The sequence below is a fragment of the Physeter macrocephalus genome, chromosome 3, assembly GCF_002837175.3.
Source record: "Physeter macrocephalus isolate SW-GA chromosome 3, ASM283717v5, whole genome shotgun sequence".
NCBI lineage: Eukaryota > Metazoa > Chordata > Mammalia > Artiodactyla > Physeteridae > Physeter > Physeter macrocephalus.
In genome coordinates, this window is record NC_041216.1 from 30,029,030 (window position 1) to 30,049,063 (window position 20,034).

A 20,034-nucleotide genomic window follows, 5' to 3' on the forward strand; every position below is an offset into this window, starting at 1 on the left:
TAGGGGCCCGGCCGAGACCACAGAGCACGGCGTGCAGGGCCGTCCCCGCTGCTCCCCGACATCCTCGCGGGCAGGAAGACTCGGCCGGAGGCCCAGCACTCACTGCCCTACGTGGGCCTGGGCGCTCCGGGAGCCCACCCACATGCCCACGGTCAGGACCCGGACCCCGCCAGCGACGGCCTCGAGCCACGCCCCACTGGGCTCCTCTACGGCCCTCGCTGCGGCGCTCTAGCGTCCGCGCAGCTCTCTACGATTCCTTCCGGCCCAGACCGGAAGTGGTGCCGCGTGCCCCGGAAGCACCCCGGCAGGGGCTGCGGGGTGGTGGCGTGATGGCGGCTGCGGCGGTGTCGGAGTCCTGGCCGGAGCTGGAGCTGGCGGAGCGCGAGCGGCGGCGAGAGCTGCTGCTGACCGGGCCCGGGCTGGAGCAGCGGGTGCGCGCGGCGGGCGGGCGGCTGCCGCCGCGGCTCTTCACGCTGCCGCTGCTGCACTACCTGGAGGTGAGCGGCTGCGGCAGCCTGCGCGAGCCGGGCCCGGGCCTGGCTCAGGGCCTCCCGCAGCTGCACAGCCTCGTGCTGCGGCGTAACGCGCTGGGGCCCGGCCTGAGCCCTGAGCTCGGCCCGCTGCCCGCGCTGCGCGTGCTCGACCTGTCAGGCAACGCGCTGGAAGCGCTGCCGCCGGGCCAGGGCCTGGGCCCCGCCGAGCCGCCGGGCCTCCCGCAGCTGCAGAGCCTCAACCTCAGTGGCAACCGGCTGCGCGAGCTCCCCGCCGACCTGGCGCGGTGCGCGCCGCGCTTGCAGACCCTCAACCTCACCGGCAACCGCCTGGACGCCTTCCCCGCCGCACTCTTCCGCCCCGGCGCGCTGCCGCTGCTCAGCGAACTGGCGGCCGCCGACAACTGTCTCCGGGAGCTCAGCCCCGAAATCGCCCACCTGGCCTCGCTCAAGGTCAGCGGTCAGCGGGGCGGGCGGGGCGGGCGGGGCGGGCGGGGCGGGCCCTGTGGTAGCCATGGACGGGGGTCTCCTCCCGGTGCCGAGCCGTCCCAAGTCGGCCGGGAAGGGCCACCGCAGCGTCGGTATCTCTGGGAAGCCGGCCCACCCCCGGGTCCCCTCGCACTAGCCTGGCCTCCGTCCTCGGGTGGTCCTCTCGGCTCGCCCCCCACACTCTGCTCATAGCTGGGCTTTAACATGCAACACACTGTTTCGTGATCGTGGACTAACTGGGCTTCCTGCTCAGGTCGGAAGCAGGTCAACAGCAGGGACGGGTGTCTAAATTTCTGCATCTGCAAATGTTTGTGAAAGGACTGGGTGAGCCCTGTGTGTGGGGCCACCCAGGCAGGGCGTGGAGATGTGAAATGACTGGAATTTGCCCAGGGCCACGCGTGTGATTTCACATGTGATAGTTCACTTGACCCCAACGACGGCTTTCCAAGGCAGGGGTGGTTATTCCTGTCTTACAGAAGGCCGGAAGGGGTTGCCCAAAGTACACAGCAAATACGTTGGGGTTTCGTCTAGGCTCTGTTGTCTAGGGACTGCTTGTTTATTTTATTCATCTGGGGACCCCAGGTCCCAACAGAGTGCTCGACTCGGAACAAGGGCCCAGTAAGCCTGTTGAGGAAGAGGCCAGAGGGCAGGAGTTGCCGTGACCGTGGCCTAAATCCAGTCTAGAGGCTCCTGTCCTTAAAGAGGCAGGCCTCTGTTTCTTCCTCCTCATTGCCATCTTTTTATGCAGACTTTTTTTTTTAATACAGCGGGTTCTTATTATCTATTTCATACATATTAGTGTATATATGTCAATTCTCAATATCCCAATACATCCCAGCTCCCCCCAGCTTTCCCCCCTTGGTGTCCTTACGTTTGTTCTCTACATCTGTGTCTATTTCTGCCTTGCATATCGGTTCATCTGTACCATTTTTCTAGTTTTCTACATATATGCGTTAACATATGATATTAGTTTTTTTCTTTCTGACTTACGTCACTCTGTATGACAGTCTCTAGGTCCATCCACGTCTCTACAAATGACCCAATTTCGTTCCTTTTTATGGCTGAGTAATATTCCATTGTATATATGTACCACATCTTCTTTATCCATTCCTTTGTTGATGGGCATTTGGGTTGCTTCCATGACCTGTAATCCTTTGTCCGTTGATTCGTTTGCAAATATTTTTTCCCATTCTGAGTGTTGCCTTTTTGTCTTGTTTGTAGTATCCTTTGCTTTGCAAAAGATTTTAAGTTTCATTAGATCCCATTTGTTTATTTTTGTTTTTATTTCCATTACTCTAGGAGGTGGATCGAAAAAGATCTTGCTGTGATTTATGTCAAAGTGTTCTGCCTGTTTTCCTCTAAGAGTTTTATAGTATCCGGTCTTAAATTTAGGTCTCGAATCCATTTTGAGTTTATTTTTGTGTGTGGTGTTAGGGAGTGTTCTAATTTCATTCTTTTACATGTAGCTGTCCAGTTTTCCCAGCACCATTTACTGAAGAGACTGTCTTTTCCCCATTGTATAGTCTTGCCTCCTTTGTCATAGATTAGTTGACTATAGGTGCCTGGGTTTATCTCTGGGCTTTCTGTCCTGTTCCGTTGATCTGTATTTCTGTTTTTGTGCCAGTACCATGCTGTCTTGATTACTGTAGCTTTGTAGTATAGTCTGAAGTCGGGGAGCCTGATCCCTCCAGCTCCATTTTTTTCCCTCAAGATTCCTTTGGCTATTCTGGGTCTTTTATGTCTCCATACAAATTTTAAGATTTTTTGTTCTAGTTCTGTAAAAAGTAAAAAAATGCCATTGGTAGTTTGATAGGGATTGCATTGAATCTGTAGATTGCTTTGGGTAGTATAGTCATTTTCACAATATTGATTCTTCTAATCCAAGAACATGGTATATCTCTCCATCTGTTTGTGTCTTCTTTGATTTCTTTCATCAGTGTCTTAAAGTTTTCTGAGTACAGGTCTTTTACCTCCTTAGGTAGGTTTATTCCTGGGTGTTTTATTCTTTTTGATGGAATGGTGACTGGGATTGTTTCCTTAATTTCTCTTTCTGGTCTTTCACTGTTAGTGTATAGGAGTGCAAGAGATTTCTGTGCATTAATTTTGTATCCTGCAGCTTTACCAAATTCACTGATGAGCTCTAGTAGTTTTCTGGTGGCATCTTTAGGATTCTCTATGTATAGTACGTCTTCTGCAACAGTGACAGTTTTACTTCTTCTTCTGATTGCCGTGGCTAGGACTTCCAAAACTATGTGGAATAATAGTGGCAACAGTGGACATCCTTGTCTTGTTCCTGATCTTAGAGGAAGTACTTTCAGTTTTTCACCATTGAGAATGATGTTTGCCGTGGGTTTGTCGTATATGGCCTTTATGATGTTGAGGTAGGTTCCCAGTGCAGACTTTTTTAAAACAATAAAACGTGTGCGCAGTTTAGCAACTGACCTCTTTGCAGCGGGAATTACTCTTAAGATGTTGCCAACTCATTTTACAAATGTCTGTATGTCAGGATGTATCTGTGTGCATGTGTACGTGTGTGTGTTTATAGTTAAGAGAAACAGGGAGGCCACCCTGCAGAGTGACACGCGCTAACTGGCATTTCCAGGAAGAAGCTGTGGGGGACGACTCCTGGGATGCTGGTCCCAGGGCTGTAGCTTCCCTTCAGGGCTGTGGTGTGACACATGAGATAAGCCCTTTCTACTCCATCACCCATCTCATACGTCTCTTGGTTTCCCAGAAGGTAGATGTACCAAATGTGTAGCTTAACATAGCGTCATGTGAGTGTACAGTTTTTTAATTTTCTTCAAATCTGTAATGTCTTAGCAGTATTCAAGTTCGGGTTTTCTTTTGTTAATGTTCTGTAGTACCTCTGGGTGCCCGCCCAGTGAAGTAGCCTTTATTGTGTCCAGAACACCCTCATTCAGGTGAGAGAGGACGTCTTGCTTGCTCAACCCCCCTCGCCCGGTCCATCCTGTTCCCCATTTTTAGACTTCCATCGATCTCTTTCACATGAGGAGACCTGTTTCTTGGAGAGTGTCATGTAAGAGCTACTTGGAATCCCTTTTGGCCTTAGATGTCCTTTCGGGGCCTTTTCTAAAATGATGCCTTCACGAGGAACAGCTGCTAGAACTGGGTGAAGCAGCATCGCTCCACACCCTGGCGCTCCGAGGACAGAGGTGTTCTCCGTCCTTCCTGTGAGGTGGGGGGACAGCGGGAGTCGGACAGCTGCGCTCGGAACCAGAAAGTGTGGGTGCAGCTCAGTGTCTTGTAGCGGCGCCCTGGGCTCCTGCCTATCTCGTCCCCTCTGAGGATGGCCGCGGAGCCAGGAAGAAAGCGCAGTGATGGCAGTGGTGCAGGTCCTTCGTGGCCACATCACCGCGCCAAGGCTGTGGCTTAACACAGCGGTCGTTTTATTTGTTCACGGCCCTCCACTGTGGGCCAGCCCAGCTGGACAGCTGCTGCCTTGCCGTTGATCACTCGTGTGGCTGCGGTCAGCTGCCGTGGGCTCAGGGCCAGGCTCGGCTGGCGTGGCTGACTCCTCTCTCCACGTCATCTTGGGACATCTCCCGTCCCCGCCGGGTAGTCTGACCTCTCACATGGCAGCTCAGGGCTCCTTAGAGCACAAGGGCAGGAGCTGCCAGGCCTTCCTGAGGCACAGACCTGGATCTAGCAGCCCGCCACATCCACTGCATCCTGCTGATTCAGTAAGTAGAGCTCAGTCCAGAGTTGTGGGAGATGCCACACAAGGAGGTGAATACCTGGAGGCGTGGTTCTGTCGGGGCCACCAAGGTGACAGCACACAGGCCCCTGCTTGTCCCACTCACCTCCCAGTTGGGAGACAGCAAATGAGAGCTCCTTGGTGCCCACTCCCCTGGGAGCCGTGAAGGTCGGACCCTCTTCCCCACTGCAGCTGCCGGGGACAAGGAAGCTGAAGGGAGAGCTGTCCTTTCCCTCCCCAGTTAACTCTGCCTGGAGAGCCATCTTCATCCCCGTCCTGACCTCGGACCCACTCAGCTGGGCTTCTCCCCGCTGGGGTTCTGTTAGCCATCGGGCTCAGCCGCAGGGCTGTGGTGCTCCAAGGATGCCCTCATTGTAAGTGACCGTTAGCCAGGCCCATGGCACTGCCACCAGGGACCGCTGGAGGGCCGGGCAGGCCAGACGTGCCCCCAGATTTATGAACTGTTGCGGGACGGCACGTTCATCAGCTGAAGGGCCCCGGCACTCAGGGTTTCTCCCAGTCCCGCCAGGAGTCGCGCCCACTCATGTCGTTCGGTGTCGCTCATTGATGGGACTCCTCCCGTCATCACGTTTCACAGAGAAGTGGAACTTGGACCGTGAAACCTTTGTCCAGTGACGAAAAACTGAAGTTAAAAATAATCCTTCCAACTTTTCATTTTCTCAGTTGCTGTTGGAAATGGTGGGTTCAGGTCCCCTCGGCCTGCTCACCATCAGCTGGAACAGAGGGGTCCTTCCACAGCCCCAGGGGTAGAGTGTATGTCTGTAGGGTCTCACAACCAGGGATTTAGGGTCCCTTCCCCGCAGCTCGGCCCAGCAGTCGAGTCACAGTCCAGGGTCAGAGGCTGGCCCTGCCTGGCCGGTGTCACTATTGTGTTACCTACAGGGAGGGAGTGCCTGGGTGTCTTCTGGGCAGGTGCCTGGAGGCCCCTCCACGTGCACTCAGTTCACTTCATTCTCCCTTCCGCGATTGTGGGTTTCCCGTCCCCGCCCGCTGCCCTGCGCAGTTTTTCGCCATCCAGACATCACTTCAGCTGCAGGCTCTCCCTCCGGCACTCACGCTCCGGCCGTGAAACCCGTGGACTCCACTCCCCATCGAACCTGCGGCTCTGCGTGCCTGGCGCCGGGTGGCGTGTCCTGCTGTGGGAGGCCGCTTTGAACTCGTCGGTGGTCTCCCCGCCTCTGCTGGACGTGGCACCCCCAGAGCCCTGTCGGCTGCCTGCCCTGCTCCCTGATTGTCTCCCGCAGGGCCCCGGGGCAGGTCCTGGGCTGCTGTCTGTGGCACTGGCTGCTGCCACTGCCTTCTGCTCCGAAATGCCCAGTGTTTGGCCATTGTTGCCCCTGACAGACCCCCGCCCCAGTACCCCGGCCCCTGTCCTCCGAGGAGACCACCTCAGCAGGCTGCTGGCCTGACACTGCTCTGGTTGGGGCTGGGGGCCACCCTCCCCCACTCTTGCCGGCCCTTCCTCTGCTGCCGTTTGTGGGTCTCTTCCTCGTGGAGGCACAGACCTTCCCCCCGCGGCGGCTGTGTTTTCACGCTGCAGTGAGAGTTGCCAGTGGAGTTCAAGCTGCTGAGACTCCAAGCTGGGTGTGCAGGTCCAAACCTGACCTTGAAATACGCCTTTGTCTGCTGTTCAGAGCCTGCCTGCCGGTGGGCGGGGACCCGGTTCTTCTGCCCCAGGCCAGGCTGTGTGTGCACACAGGGTTACCTGGTCTAGGTGGCCCCGGCTCGTCCTCCCGTCCAGGTGCGTTCTGACAGCTGGGCGCGTCCTGGGGGAGCAGCTCTGCACCCTGGGCTCGGCACTGGCTGTCGCTGATGCTGCCCGTTAGCAGCGAGTGAGGAGGCCAGCGGACCCCAGGCTGGGGCGCAGGGGGCACAGAGAAGCCTGGAAGGGCCACGTTTCGGCCCATCTACCCGCCTGTCCAGTCTCGCCTGAGAGCGGGGAGAGGCCTGGAGAGGCACCAGACGGTGACAGGTGTGTGCCGTCCGGTTAACCCACAGCCCGCGTGACCACTGAGCGCTTGGTCCCCATTGGCGACTGGAGACCGTGTCAGGCTCACCTTCTCCTTCTCCGTTTCTGGGTCGACCGACTGCAGGATCAAAGTCGGCTCTGCAGTTGCTCCCTCCCTCCCGAGCCTCCGGTCCTGCCGTGCGGGGGCTCCTCTGTCACCTTCTGTCGGGCACCCACCTGCCACACCCCTCCTCCACCCTGGTTCTTCCGGCCTCGCAGCAGCCTGACTGCTGAGCCAGTTTCCTTCATAACCGGGGTTTGTGAAGCTCCCTTAAAACCACCCTCTGTGCCAGCCACAGCAGACAGCATCTTGTGGATAGTCAGGGCCCCTGCCCCCCTTCCCGGCTGGTGACAAATCCGCCACCCGCTGTGGCCCAGCTGTGGTCATTCGGGGCCGTGGTGTCCCCGTCGGGACCAGGACTCCTCGCTGGCCACGCTGCTGTGGGCGCTGCTCCCTGAGTGCGAGGAGGGGCCTGCCCGAGCGCTCCCGGATCTGCAGCCCCTTGGGAGGCCCCTGCCGCCCGTCACTGCCTCGCTGTCCAAATGCCAGTCCCCTGTGCTTACTCCCACCAAGCCAGATTATAGGGTTTCTCCCCAGGCTCTGTGTCAGGTCCGCGCGAAGCCGAGCGGGGCCGTCCAGAGCTTCCCACGGGCCCTGGAGGAGAAAGAGGAAGAAGCCGTTTACTTGCAGGGCTGCGTGCCGCCTGGGCCTCCTGGGAGGGGCCCTGTCCTCCTTACCACCAGCCGAGTCCCTCCCCCGGCACAGGACCCTGCCTCCTGCCCACCACGTGAGGTGGCCACTTGGCCCGTTTCCCCCACGTCAGCGACACGGATGGCAGCCTCAGTAGTAGTCATACTACATAGAAGGTTCCTTGTCATGGGCCGCAGGGTTCCACCAGCCTCCTCATGGCGCAGAAGCAGCTCGCTGCTCCCGCGTCCCAGCACTGACGCTGATTCGCTGTCTGTCGCACACACGAGACACGAGAGCATGAGAGCATCGCGCTGTGCTCCTCTTGCTATGTTCCTGCTTTTTTGCTCATTTAATTAAAGGCATCTCAGCGCTACTTTGTGGGGAACCTGTTTCTCATGTAAAGTCCTTATTTGTTTATAACCAGACATTCCCCGCGTTCCTCGTTGTCTTTTTTTTAATAGATCTTTATTGGAGTATGATTGCTTCACAATACTGTGTGAGTTTCTGCTGTCCAACGAAGTGGATCGGCCATATGCATACACATATCCCCATATCCCCTCCCTCTTGAGCCTCTCCCCCGCCCGCCCCCCCCCCCCAGCCCTCGTTGTCTTTTGTTCCCTCTAACCTAACCGCCGGTCGGAAGTTCTGCCCTGGTTGTTACTGCGGGACACGGTGGTCAAGCAGCACAAGCAAGACCAGCACTTCGCCGAGGCGGCGGGCGGTCCGCTCACGCCTCCCCTCCGAGGGGCCCGGTCACTGCAGCCGTGCTGGCCGCTGGGCGGGGGGAGACGCGTGGGGCTGAGGCGGGGCAGGCGGCAGGGGGCGGGTCCCGGGGCTCTGAGGCGTCGCCGTCTCCCTCGCAGACGCTGGACCTGTCCAACAACCAGCTGAGTGAGATCCCGGCCGAGCTGGCCGACTGCCCCAAGCTCAAGGACGTCAACTTCCGGGGGAACAGGCTGCGGGACAAGCGCCTGGAGAAGATGGTCAGCGGCTGCCAGGCCAGGTCCATCCTGGAGTACCTGCGCGCCGGGGGCCGCGGGGGCGGCCGGGGCCGGGGCAAGGCCGAGGGCCCCGACCGGGAGGAGGCGCGGAGGAAGCGGCGGGAGCGGAGGAAGAGGGAGTGCGGCGCGGCCGAGGAGGCGGGGGTGGACGAGGCCAGCCGGCTGCTGCTGCGCGTCCTGCACGTGGCCGAGAGCCCGGCCCCGCTGACGGTCAGGGTGAGCCCCGGGGTCGGCGACGTGCGGCCCTTCATCGTGGGCGCCGTGGTGCGCGGCATGGACCTGCAGCCCGGGAACGCGCTCAAGCGGTTCCTCTCCTCCCAGGTGGGTGCCCGCGGCCGCGATGGGGGCGGGGAGGACGGGCCGTGGGCGGGGCGACCGCCGGAGGGGAGGGGACCCGGCGCAGTCAGCGTCCCTGAGGCTCTGCTGTGCGGGTGCGTGTCTGTCTGACTTCCGCAGTAGGTGACAGGTTCAGCTTCATGAGAGAATGGTGTCTGACTTCCGCAGTAGGTGACGGTTCAGAGAGTGGTAAAATCGTCAGCTCTTGCCAGCGTGTTCTCGGGGGACTTGTTTAGTTTTTGTGACGTTTCAGCTAGACAGACTTAAGAGTTCGTTGTTCTGTGAAGTCTGCCCAGCTTTTAAAGCAAAAAGCACATCCTTGCCCGTGAGCAACCCGGAGCGTGGCCTGCGGGGCTGCGGCTGTACGTTCGGGGAGGAAGCCGAGCCGGGAGCTCAGAACTCGAAGATCGGTGTTTTGGAGGAAAAGCTTGCTGGGGTTGTTTTTCTTTTTAAGTCACGCTTCTGTTTATTCAGTCACAAATTTTAGCTCGAGATGGGTTCTTTGAAGTCTCAAGCATTGCACAGTAGAGTTAGGGTGAGGAGAAATTCTGCTGACAAGCAGATACCAGCTTTCCAGCGGAGGTTCCACGAAATAAATACTTGGCTGGGGAGGCTGCTCCGGGGGGGCTGGGGTGGCTGCTCCGGGGGGGGCTGGGGTGGCGGGGGGTTACCCTCCGGCCTTGGCACACTGAGCTCTGCCTGCCCTTGAACTTGTATTGCAGACAAAGCTGCACGAGGACCTTTGTGAGAAGAGGACGGCGGCCACCATCGCAACCCACGACCTCAGAGCCATCCGGGGGCCCCTGCTGTATGCCGCCCGCCCCCCGCAAGACCTCAGGGTGAGGCCACGCATCCCGGTGTTTGCAGTTTGAGTGTTCCTTGTGTGTTTTCCAAAAAATACACGTGCAGGTGGTTGAGTCAGAGCATCTGGGGTAGAATCTGACCCTTTTCTGCTCCCAGCAGGAACATAAAATAAAACAGGTTGTGTCGACAGTTACTTTCAAAAGTAAACTCTTCAAAGGAGGTGGTGATTTGAAAGTCGTTTCCTTCACCTGCTCACTAACTTTTAACCAGAAATTGTGGTTTATATCCCAGTTGCAAACCCCCTGATCTGGGGTTGACCGCAGCGCGTGTTCCGTCAAGGCCCCGTTCCTGGTCTCTCGGGTTCCGCGTGAGGCATCTCGGGCCCCCGGCGGAGGACGGTTCCCAGGGGACTGGCTCCGGCCCTGGCCCCATCTTTTCCCTCGGCCTCCTCAGAGCCACAGGTGTGGGACCGCGGCTGTGCAGTAGGCGGGTTTCAGATTCAGCCCCCGGGGTGACCTCTGAAGGCACAGTGTATCTGCCCGTGACGTGGGGGCAGCCTCTATCCTCAGCCCGCAGGACGTCCGCCTGGAGGACTGTCAGCTCTCAGAAGCCTCCCGCTGGGACCCCCAGCGACAGGCCAACGTGCGGTGTCCACCCTGTAGATTGTGCCCTTGGGGCGCCGGGAAGTCAAGGCCCAGGACCTGGTGCGGCAGCTGCAGCTGGAGGCCGAGGAGCACAGGAAGCAGAGGAGGCGGCAGAGCGTGTCGGGCCTGCACAGGTGGGGCCCCCCCATCGGCCCGTGCCAGCGAGGGCACTCCCGAAGCTGCCCGAGCTCAGGGGACCCCACTTCTGCTCGCTCTCCTCTCGGGCTCCACGCGGGGGGAGGATCCACCGTAGCCCCGTGTTGCGTGGCTTCAGAGAAGCAGGTGCCAGGAGCGCAGGCCTTGTGTTGTCTCAGCGGGGGCCCTCCGCACGTCCACCGGGTGCGCAGGGAGAGCGCGCCATGGGTGGGGGCAGCCAGGCCTGCTGCGCTTCGTCCAGGCCAGGCTTGGCTGGCTCGGGCACTGAGGAGGCCCTGCGAACATCTCCTCGGGGTTGGCTGTGTCGCGTGCCCTTGACCTGACACCTGCTGTGTCCAGAGAACTGCGGTTCGTCCACTCACCTTTAGGTGCGTTGCCACAGCTGTGCCTGTTACCGGTATTTCTTCCCACCCAGGTACCTTCACCTGCTGGACGGGAAGGAGCATTACCCGTGCCTCGTGGATGCAAACGGCGACGTGATTTCTTTCCCGCCCATAACAAACAGCGAGAAGACGAAGGTGGGCGGTGTCTGCCAGCGCCTGGCACCTTTGAGACCGCGTCACGAGTCGCGTTCACGCGTGTGGCTGTGTGTGCTCGCTGCCGCCCGTGACTCGCCGCGCGTGCCGCACCCCGGTGTCTGTCTCCCCTCAGGAGGGCGACAGTCTGGATTTGTGTGACAGCGTCTTCCGGGGTTTTCTGCAGATGAGACCTTGCAGTTGCTGGTGTCTGCTTGTGATAACTTGATTCCTTCCTGAAATCTTTCTCATCTCTGTTTAAGATTAAGAAAACCACTTGTGACCTGTTTCTGGAAGTGACGAGCGCCTCCAGCCTGCAGATTTGCAAGGACATCATGGACGCCCTCATCCTGGTGAGCATACTGCCCGCCCATCCCGCCCACCGAGGCTCTGGCCCTGCTGGACAGACGGCGCGTCCGCTGCCCTTTGCCAGCTGGGTGACGGCAGCCTGTCTTCCCTGGGTTGCCTCTACTCTCTCGGTTAAAGAGACATTTTTCATTTGCAGAAAATGGCAGAAATCAACAAGTACACTTTGGAAAATAAAGACGAAGGTTCCCTCTCCGACCACGAAGTCGATGCCATTCCTGGACAAGTCTCGGATCCCAGGGCGACTCCTGGTGCTGAACAGGCTGGGAGCGCCCCGCTGGTGGTGGAGCAGGTCCGGGTGGTGGATGAGGAGGGGCACCTGAAGGTGGTGTATCCGTCCAAGACGGACCTGGACCTCGCCGCCGCCCACGTGACCGTGCTCCGCTGACAGCCGGGCCGCTGCCCCAGGCTCCCAGGGAAGCACTGTCAGCCACGCCGGCTCTGCAGGGCTTTCGTGTGGTGATACTAAATTATTCCTTCTCCTCGGTAGTTTTTAAGATATATGCATTCTTTGTTCAGTTTTCCAGTCGATTCTGTCGTAGGGGGTGCCACGTTGACACGCGCTTAAGTCATTTCACCTTGGCAGCACCGAATTGACTCTGCCAGTGCTTCTAATGAAATCACTTGCGTATTGGAACTAACTGCTCAAAGGGTTCTGAAATCATGTAGCCACACAGCAAATCACTGTATTCACAGGGGGAAAGGACACTGTAATTGGTGTGAATATTTAGTTCCAAGTTGGGAAGCTGAACAACATGCCTTTTACTGAGCTGCACAGTTATTTTTCTACGATACAATATCTTTTGAAGTCCTACGGCTCCAGCACTGCAGCTTAGAGATGTGGGATGTCATGGTTTCCAGTTGTTGGAAACCATAATCTTTTTATAAAAAACATTTTTTTAACGTGACCTTAGAATTGGCAAAATCATTTTTCTTAACCGCTGCTGTAGGATGCTTTGGGGGAGGGAGGCAGGGCATCCGGGAGCGACGGCCCAACCCGCGTGCTGCACTGGCCGGACTTGGCGAGGGCGGGGGCGTCAGTCGTCTGTAAACCCGCACCAGGGCCGTGAGGCGTCACACGTGCGTCTGGAGGTCAGCGTGCAGGTTTCCCACCGCACAGCGGGCTTCCACGCTCAGGACGGCCAGCCGTCGTCAGCTTGCTCCAGGACGGGGGTGGCGGAGACTGGAGGAGGCAGCAGGAGTCACGGCGCATGTGCCGGACAGGGGGGTCTCAGCACCTGGCATTCTAGGTATTTCCAGCTCTGCGTCGGCAGTTCACTGACCCCACTGCTCCAGGAGCAGCCGGCACAGGAAAAACTGACCCGCCAGCTTTTTCTTGTTGAGGGACGCGTGTTCCGTGGTCTTTGACCTGCAAAGGACAGTTTACGTGTTTTGTCAAAACGACAGGCAGTTGGCAGGCGTGTGCGAGAGCCCCGCCTGGACCCAGGCGCGTAGCGGTCAGAACCAGACCCGCGTGAGGCCCACACCCCACACGCTGGGCCTGCTCTACGGCCACGTGGGTTCCCCAGAGCCCGGCCAGCCCTCCTCGAAGGACGTGGCGGGTCAGGTGCCTTGACACCTGACCCAGCTGTCTGGTCACTGCCAGGACTGCCCTTCGTTGGCCCTGGGGCAGCCGTGCTTAACTGGGCTGAAGTGGACAGCAGGTGACGGTGCTCCCCAAACCTACCTGACATCTGTGTGCATCGGTGGCTCCGGGTTGTCACTTCATGACCCTCGGGCCATCAAGGCCGCAGATGCTGTGGCTGACGTGGGCGTGGGCGTCACGGCCAAGCCCTGCTGGGAGCTCCGGTTGGGGCCGCAGCTGAGCTGCCCTCTTGGCACCAGGCTGTGGCCCTCTTGGCACCAGGCTGTGGCTTCAGCGGCCGCGTGGCACCAGGTCTGGGGCCTCCTCGATGTTGGGTAAGCCGCCGGCCCGGCTGCTCTTCTCTGGTGCAGTTTGATTCCGTGTGAGGTTTGGAAGCGTATCCAACTTAACAGCAGAAAACCCCTTTACGTTTCTTTTTCTTTGTCAGTCCGACCCTCTAATAAAAACATTTAGAAAGAACATCTCGGTTCCTTCCCCGTGAGTCCTTCCTGGGGTTTCTGGAGGTGCGTGTTGGAAGTGTCTGTGGGGAAACTGAGGACCTGGGACCCTCTTGCCAGCAAAGAGCGGGAGGCAGTTATCTCCTGTCACTCGGGCCTGGCCCAGAGAAGCTGCTGCCCTTGACCCCTGGGTCCTGGGAACCTGCTCCTGCAGCATCACCAGGTGGACCCCACCCCGGGGCTTTCCCAAAGGGGTCAAGTCCCGGGGACCCGCCTCCAGCAGACCACCCCAATCCCGAACCTCCTGTGGGAGGGGACGCCAAAGGTCCTGTCCCGTCCCCTCCCAACCCTCCCAGGGCTGTCGGGACGCCACCTCCACCCCGGCCACTCGGGTCCAGCTGGGGCCCCGGGGCACGTCTCTCTGAGGTGGCCCGCGTGGAGGCGTGTGCCCCGCGTGCCCCTGCCTGTAGCCGCCCACCTCCATGGGCCAGGCATCCGGTGCCAGTAGAGCCCGGGGCAGGGGGTGCTGCGCATCCGCCAGGCTCTGGGCCGGTGCACCCAGCTCTGCATGCTGAGACCCGCTTGGCCGTGGGGCACACAGGGTGCGGCCAGCCAGATCCAGGCCAGACCCCAGCACCGTCCACGTGGCCGCCCACGGTCCACGGCCGCCAGTAAGGTTCCCCCCGACCCTGGGGAGCCTCATGAGGACCCTGAGCGTCACCCAGCGGTGCCGGACCGAGCAGGACGGGCTCCGCGGTCACTTCCTCTCCCCCGTCCCGCCTCCCTGCCTTGCCCCAGGCCAGTCGCATCTGACCTGTCCATCCGCAGACCTGCCCCTGCCCAGGGGCTACTCGGGGAATGCGGCCCTGGAGCCAGAGAGGCCTCGGAGGGAGTGGGGGCAGGGGCAGCGGGGGCCCCCCCTCCTCCCTCCGTACAGCGCCCTCGCCCCACTCCTGGCCGAGGCTGGAGGGCCAGCCCTTGCACCTCCAGCGAGGACCGCGGGCCGCTGAGAGCCCCCGGAGGCCACGCAGCCGAGACATGCCAGGCCAGTGGCCCCTGCCCGCCTCCCCACACCCTCCACCCCAGTGCCCGTCCTGAGATGGCCAAGAGGGGACTCCAACTGGGGTGCTAGGCTGAGGCCAGACAGGTGCGGGCCAGCTGGGGCCCCCTCCCTGGCTGTGGCCAAGCAGGGGGGCGGGGGGCAGAGGCTCTCCGGAGACAGGTGCTGAGGCGCAGAGACCAGGGCGGCTGGGACAGACCCTCCGCCACTGCCCCTTAACCTGCTTCCCCCGCCCCCTGCCCCGCAGCAGGCCCCGCTGAAGCACCGGTGCTGGGCGACCCCAGCCCAGCAGCGTGCTCAGAGCCAGGGATCACCCGCTGGTGCAGCCCCACCTCACGCCCGCCCGGCCCGGGCAGACTTGGAGTGGGCCCGCTGTGCGCCAGGCCAGTCCCGTGGGGCCTCTGCCCTCCCTGCCAGCTCGGCCGCTGACACCCAGGTTTGCTACGAGCCCATAGGGATCCTGACTGTCCCGCATCTCCTGCCCTCAGTTCTGGGCGGTTCTGGGGTGAGGACCAATTCCCTAAGAAGGTGTTTCTGGCAAAAAGGAGTCTGGGGGGTCTGGGGCGCGAGTTCACAGCAGGCGAGGGCCGAGCGAGCGGGAGCAGAGGCCGCAAGGCGCCGTCCATGGTCAGGAGAGGCGGAAGCAGGTCCGGCCACACGCAGGCCCCCAGGCCTGCCACTGTGCCCCACCTCCCGGCAGAGGGCCTGGCCAGGATTGGGTACATCCCAAGGCCAGAGCCAGGGGAGGCTCACAGGCCCTTTCCCAGGCCTCCCGGCCTCTGTCCAGATGCCCTCCAGCTGGCCTCACATCGGGGGCCGTGAGTCACGCCTCGCCGGGGAGACCCACGGGAGACACCGTCATCCGTGTTTTCATTCAACAGACTTTTAATGACGACCTCCGTGTGCAGGGTCTGGGCCTCCTACAGGGTGCCGGCGGAGGGGCCGGGCTCCTGCAGGGCCCACTCTGTGGGGTGGACAGCCCCGGGGAACGTGTCCACCCTCCTGGAGGGAAGATGCAGTGGTGGGTCTGGGACAAGGGCTAAGGCCCCTCTCCCCACTCTACCCAGGAAATGACTCAGCCCCCGGGGAGGGTGGATGGACAGACGGACACACATGCACCCCCTCAGAGCCATCCTTTCACAACGGGAGTCAGAAGGGCCAGAGAGGGCAGGGGGCCTGCTCAGGGCCACACAGCTCCGCACGATGCCCACCCAGGGAGGACCCCACCCTGGGGCTGCCAGGCCTGTGTCCTGGGCTGGGGGGAGAAGGGGAGCTCTCGGGGCCCTGGACTGAGGGCCTAGCCTGGGTGTATCCTGCAGCCCCAGCTCAGGCTGGGCCCGGTCTCCCAGCCACCTGGGCCCCTGGGTGGCTGTGTGTGTGTGCCAGGCACGCACGTGTGTGTCCTTGTGTACCCGTGTCCCTGTTTGGCTGTACGCCTGTGGGTGCCTGAGACAGCTGTGCACAGTGGTGTCCCCGTGAGCTTGAGGCCAATATGTGGGCCCCGTGTGGCCCTGGAGTCTGTGCACTGGTGGCGGGGAGACTGTCTGTGTGCGTGGTGAGGGGCTGTGTACACAGAGGGGAGCCTGTGTATAGAGAGGAGGGTCTGTGTATATGGGAGGCTGTGTACACTGAGGTCCGTGTACACGGAGGGGTTCTCGCACACGGGGTGTCCCTCCGAGCCCAGGCCCCTGGGCACATGCTCTGGGCGGCGTTCATTTGCACTTGTGCACGAAGTAGCCGGTGACGTAGCCCAGGGTGAACACGACCCAGAAGAGGGCCACTCCACCCAGCACCTTCAAGGAGATGCCCAGCTTGCCCGAGCACAGCTTCCGGGAGACCCTAGAGTGAGAAGCGCAGGCACGTGAGCCCCCAGGCGGCCCCCAGTGCGGGGGGGCGGGGGGGGGGCGGGGGGAGGGGGGAGGAGGAGGAGCGGGCCCCAGGCGGGTGGGCTGCGGAGGAGGGCAGCCCGGGCGCTCTGGACTGCAAGACAGGAGGGAGGGGAGTGGCGGAGACACCGGGGAAGGTGCGGGGCCCGGGTCTGCCGAGACTGCCTGGGGTGGGCGCCCAGTGGGCGCAGAGCAGAGGCTGGCAGGAAGGATGGGAGGGGCCTGTGTAGGGCCAGGGGGGCCCCTCCTCCCCAGCCCCTCACCTCTTACAGCCCGAGGCCTCCTCTGCGCCGGGCCCGCTGGCCACGCTGACTCCATCTCGGCTGCTGCCCTCCCACCTACTGTACTGGATGCTGCTCTCCTGGGGCTGCATCCCGGGGGGCCACGGGGCTCTGGCGGGAGGGGCAGAAGGTGGGCTGAGCCTCCCAAGACGCACTGTTCCAGACCCGGTGAGGCCAGGGGCAGGGTTCCGTGTGGCACTGCTTTTGGGGTGAGGGTCTGCCTGGGGGCCGTGACGGGCCAGGTGGGCTGGCTCTTTGCCCGCATCCTCTCATCCAGCTCGGGAGGTGACCAGGATGCAGAGGGGTTAGGCCACGTGTCCAGGGTCACGTGGGAGGAGGCAAGAGGGAATTCCAACGGGGAGTCCGAAAGTCTGCCAAACCCTGCCCTCAGGAATGCGAGAGGCTGCTTTTCCACCCAGCCTGCTCCCCCGGTGTGTGTGATGTGGGGGGGGGGGCCTCCAGGCACAGCTGCTGCCACCCTGGAGGGCCCCCGGCTGGGGCCAGGTCACCAAGCCTGATAACTAACGGCCTTCCCTCCCTCCTCCCACTCCTGCCAGATAAGGCGCAGAGCCATCCCTGGAGGCTGGGAAGGAAGGGGACGGGGCGAGCGGGGCAGCCGGACTGGGGGTGGCTGGTACGGCCTGTCCAGGAGGGGGAGGAGGCCTGCCCGGCCTACGCAGCAGCAGCAGCTGTGTCCTCTGGCCTGTCCGACTTGCAGCCCCTCCCTCACCCACTGCCGTGCCCTGCTGGGAGTCCAGGGGCTGAGACTTTGCTCAGCTCCCGCCAGCCTGGGAAAACCTGACCTTTCGTCCAGGTAACCTGGGACACAGAGGCCTAAAGGCACAGTGAGCCACTTGGCAAGAAGCCAACCCAGCAACTCAGGAAATCAGGCAGTTCTTAAACCCCCGAAATGCTTCCACGTTTGCCCTTTCCCAAATCCCAGGCCCGTGGGCTTGTCTCAAAGCCACAAAGCCTGTCCTTCCTGTGGGATCCTGTGCTCTGGGGCAGCCATGCAGGCCGGCTCTCAGGCCTGGGGAAGGCCAAGCATTTGTTGAGTGTGGCTTCTGCTTTCCCAGGGTGTGTCCAGGAAAGGGGCTAAGGGCCAACTCTGTTAGCTACCTACCTAATGTCCACCCCTTCCCTCCTGTGGCCAGAGTCCTCATCTTGTTCCAGGCAGCAGCGTGCCAGCCCAAAGTGACAGTCATGGGCTAAGACAAGCTTAATACTCTGACCCCTGCTTTCCCACGTCACGCAGATGTGAGCAAGGTGCTGGGGTGCAGCAGGGGGTAGGAGGCTTTTGCTTTCATGACCAGAAGAACAGCCACTTTCTTCTTCCTGCCTTGAAGTGATGGCTGGAGCTGAGCAGCCACTTTGCAATCTGGATATCCTGCCACACCAGCCCAATGGTGCTCAGTCTCCAAATCCACACCAACTGCCCACCCATGAGCTTCTTGATTTGAGGAGGGTCAGGCTCAATCTGTTCAAGCCTGGGACAGGGGGCTCCTGTTATTTGCAGCGGAACAAGCTCCTGACTGACGTGGATGGCGGCCCTCAAGTAGTCCTGGCTGGAGAAAGCCACCAGAAGCTGGTGAGGTGCTGGAGCTGAGCTTCTGAGGGCTTCATTCACTTGCTTGTAACGGTCTGTCCAACCCACACGCGATGGGCACACAGTGTCACAGGACCCTGGGGCTTGTGCTGCCTGGCAGGGACACCTGCTAAGCCCTGGGGCCCTCAGGGGTACCACCGCCTCCTGGGAGTGTGTGGGGACAGAGAGTCCTTGGCACACAGGGGCTGCATATACATTAGACCCCTTCACCCCCAATGCACCTCCAAGGAGCCCACAGCTTACAAGGGGAGAGTCCTGGCGCTGGGGGTCGAAGCCTCTGCGATCCAGGAAGATGGTCAGGGCCCGGACAGTGGATCTCACCTCCTCCCAGCCCGCAGTTCGGGATGTGAGGAGCCTCAGGTGCCTCCAGCCTTAAAGAAAGACAGAAAATAAAGGAAAGGTGAAGAGCGACCGGCGCTGCCAGGGGCAGGGAAGGGAAAGGGGCCCTGGGGCGTCCCGGGCGGCCAGCAGGAGCGGCGAAGGCAGTCAGCCTCGGGGTCTGTAGGCCCGGGACAGCCTCAACCCCGCCCGCACCCCAGCAACTCCTCTCTCCCGGGCCGGCTGCTCGCGGAGGCCGCGGCCTAGCGGGGCGGGGGGCTGCCGAAACCAAGCCCACCACCTCCTTCTACTCGAGGAAAGCGCACCCCGACCCCGTGTCTCACCTTGGCTCGACAGCCCCCCCGGCCGCTCCGCGCGCTGCAGACGTGTCCCGGGCCTGAGGGGGGCGGGGCCTTGTAGGGGGTGGGGCCTGGTGGCCGGTGGGGCCTGAGCGGGGGCGGAGCAGGGCTGGGGTGGGCGGGGCGAGGCGGTGGGTGGTGGGGCCCGGGGAAGGGGCCGGGCAGGTAGGGCGGGGCGGGGCCTGGGCTCGATGGGCGGGGCACAAACGGGGCGGGGCCTGGGGCTGTGGGTCGGCGGCCGCCAGACTCCGGGAACGGGGGTGGGGCCTGGTGGAGGGGAGGAGGGGCGGGGCCGTTCCCGGGGGCGTGGCAGGGGCGGGGCAAGAGGCGGGGAAGGGGCCGGGCAGGTAGGGCGGGGCGGGGCCTGGGCTCGATGGGCGGGGCACAAACGGGGCGGGGCCTGGGGCTGTGGGTCGGCGGCCGCCAGACTCCGGGAACGGGGGTGGGGCCTGGTGGAGGGGAGGAGGGGCGGGGCCGTTCCCGGGGGCGTGGCAGGGGCGGAGCAAGAGGGAGGTCCCCAGGCCTTCCAGGAGGTGCGTGCTGCCGGGGGCGAGGGGCAGCAAGGTCCGCCGGGGCCGCAGGATCCGCAAGGGCCGCAGAGCGCGCCTCTCTCCAGGGCCTAGACCCCTCCCCACTGTTGCAGTTTTCCCGCCGGGAACCGGGCTCGAGCGCAGAAGCAGGCTCAGTGGGGGGAGGGGGGATGGCGAGCGCGCCTGGTTAGAACCGAGACACCGCACTGTTCTCGGGGGGCGGGGCGCCCAGTCATCGGGTTCCCCAGCCGCCAGCCGGCCTTCCGCTCGCTCTGAGCGGCCAGAGGCCTGGGCGGGGCGGCCATGCACTGGACGCATTCAGCGAGCGGGCGCTGCGCGAAGGAAGGGATGAAGGGATGCGTGGACAGGTGAGGGTGGAGAGCAAAGAGAAGAGGCCGAGGACTGACTAGGTTCAGCACGTGTTTGTGTGCCGGGCACAGGTCTCTGTGAACGACACTGACAAGCGTGCCCGTCCTCGCAGATCTTTCATCTCAGGAGCGATGGTTGTGAACAGACGTGCCGCAGCCCGACCCGTCTTCTTCCACGGGGTCGCACCAGCAAAACAGTGCCCCAGCTGGGGAGCCCCTGCCAGGGGAACCGCTGCAGGTGCGTGCGGCAGAGGAGGACCGCTGTGGGGTCTGAACCGAATGCGGTGGACAGGAGCCCAGTCTCAGGCCTCCTACACCTGGGACCACCGGAGGGCACCCTGCTCAG

General features: G+C 61.7%; 2 protein-coding genes across 2 annotated transcripts; one reads left to right on the forward strand and one right to left on the reverse strand.

The window, feature by feature from the left end:
• Positions 1-295: 295 nt before the first annotated feature.
• LRRC47 (leucine rich repeat containing 47) lies at positions 296-11,642 on the forward strand. The gene is made up of 7 exons (XM_024125451.3): positions 296-944; positions 8,279-8,737; positions 9,475-9,591; positions 10,219-10,334; positions 10,772-10,874; positions 11,135-11,224; positions 11,377-11,642. Exons 1-7 carry the CDS (start codon positions 330-332, stop codon positions 11,623-11,625), a joined length of 1,749 nt encoding a protein of 582 aa, XP_023981219.1. The 5' UTR covers positions 296-329; the 3' UTR covers positions 11,626-11,642.
• Positions 11,643-15,121: 3,479 nt separating this feature from the next.
• On the reverse strand, positions 15,122-18,848 carry SMIM1 (small integral membrane protein 1 (Vel blood group)). Its single transcript, XM_024125452.2, has 4 exons — positions 18,776-18,848; positions 18,357-18,484; positions 16,490-16,618; positions 15,122-16,179 (listed from the first exon to the last, which is right to left on the reverse strand). Exons 3-4 carry the CDS (start codon positions 16,597-16,599, stop codon positions 16,053-16,055), a joined length of 237 nt encoding a protein of 78 aa, XP_023981220.1. The 5' UTR covers positions 16,600-16,618; positions 18,357-18,484; positions 18,776-18,848; the 3' UTR covers positions 15,122-16,052.
• Between the last annotated feature and the right edge of the window lie 1,186 nt (positions 18,849-20,034).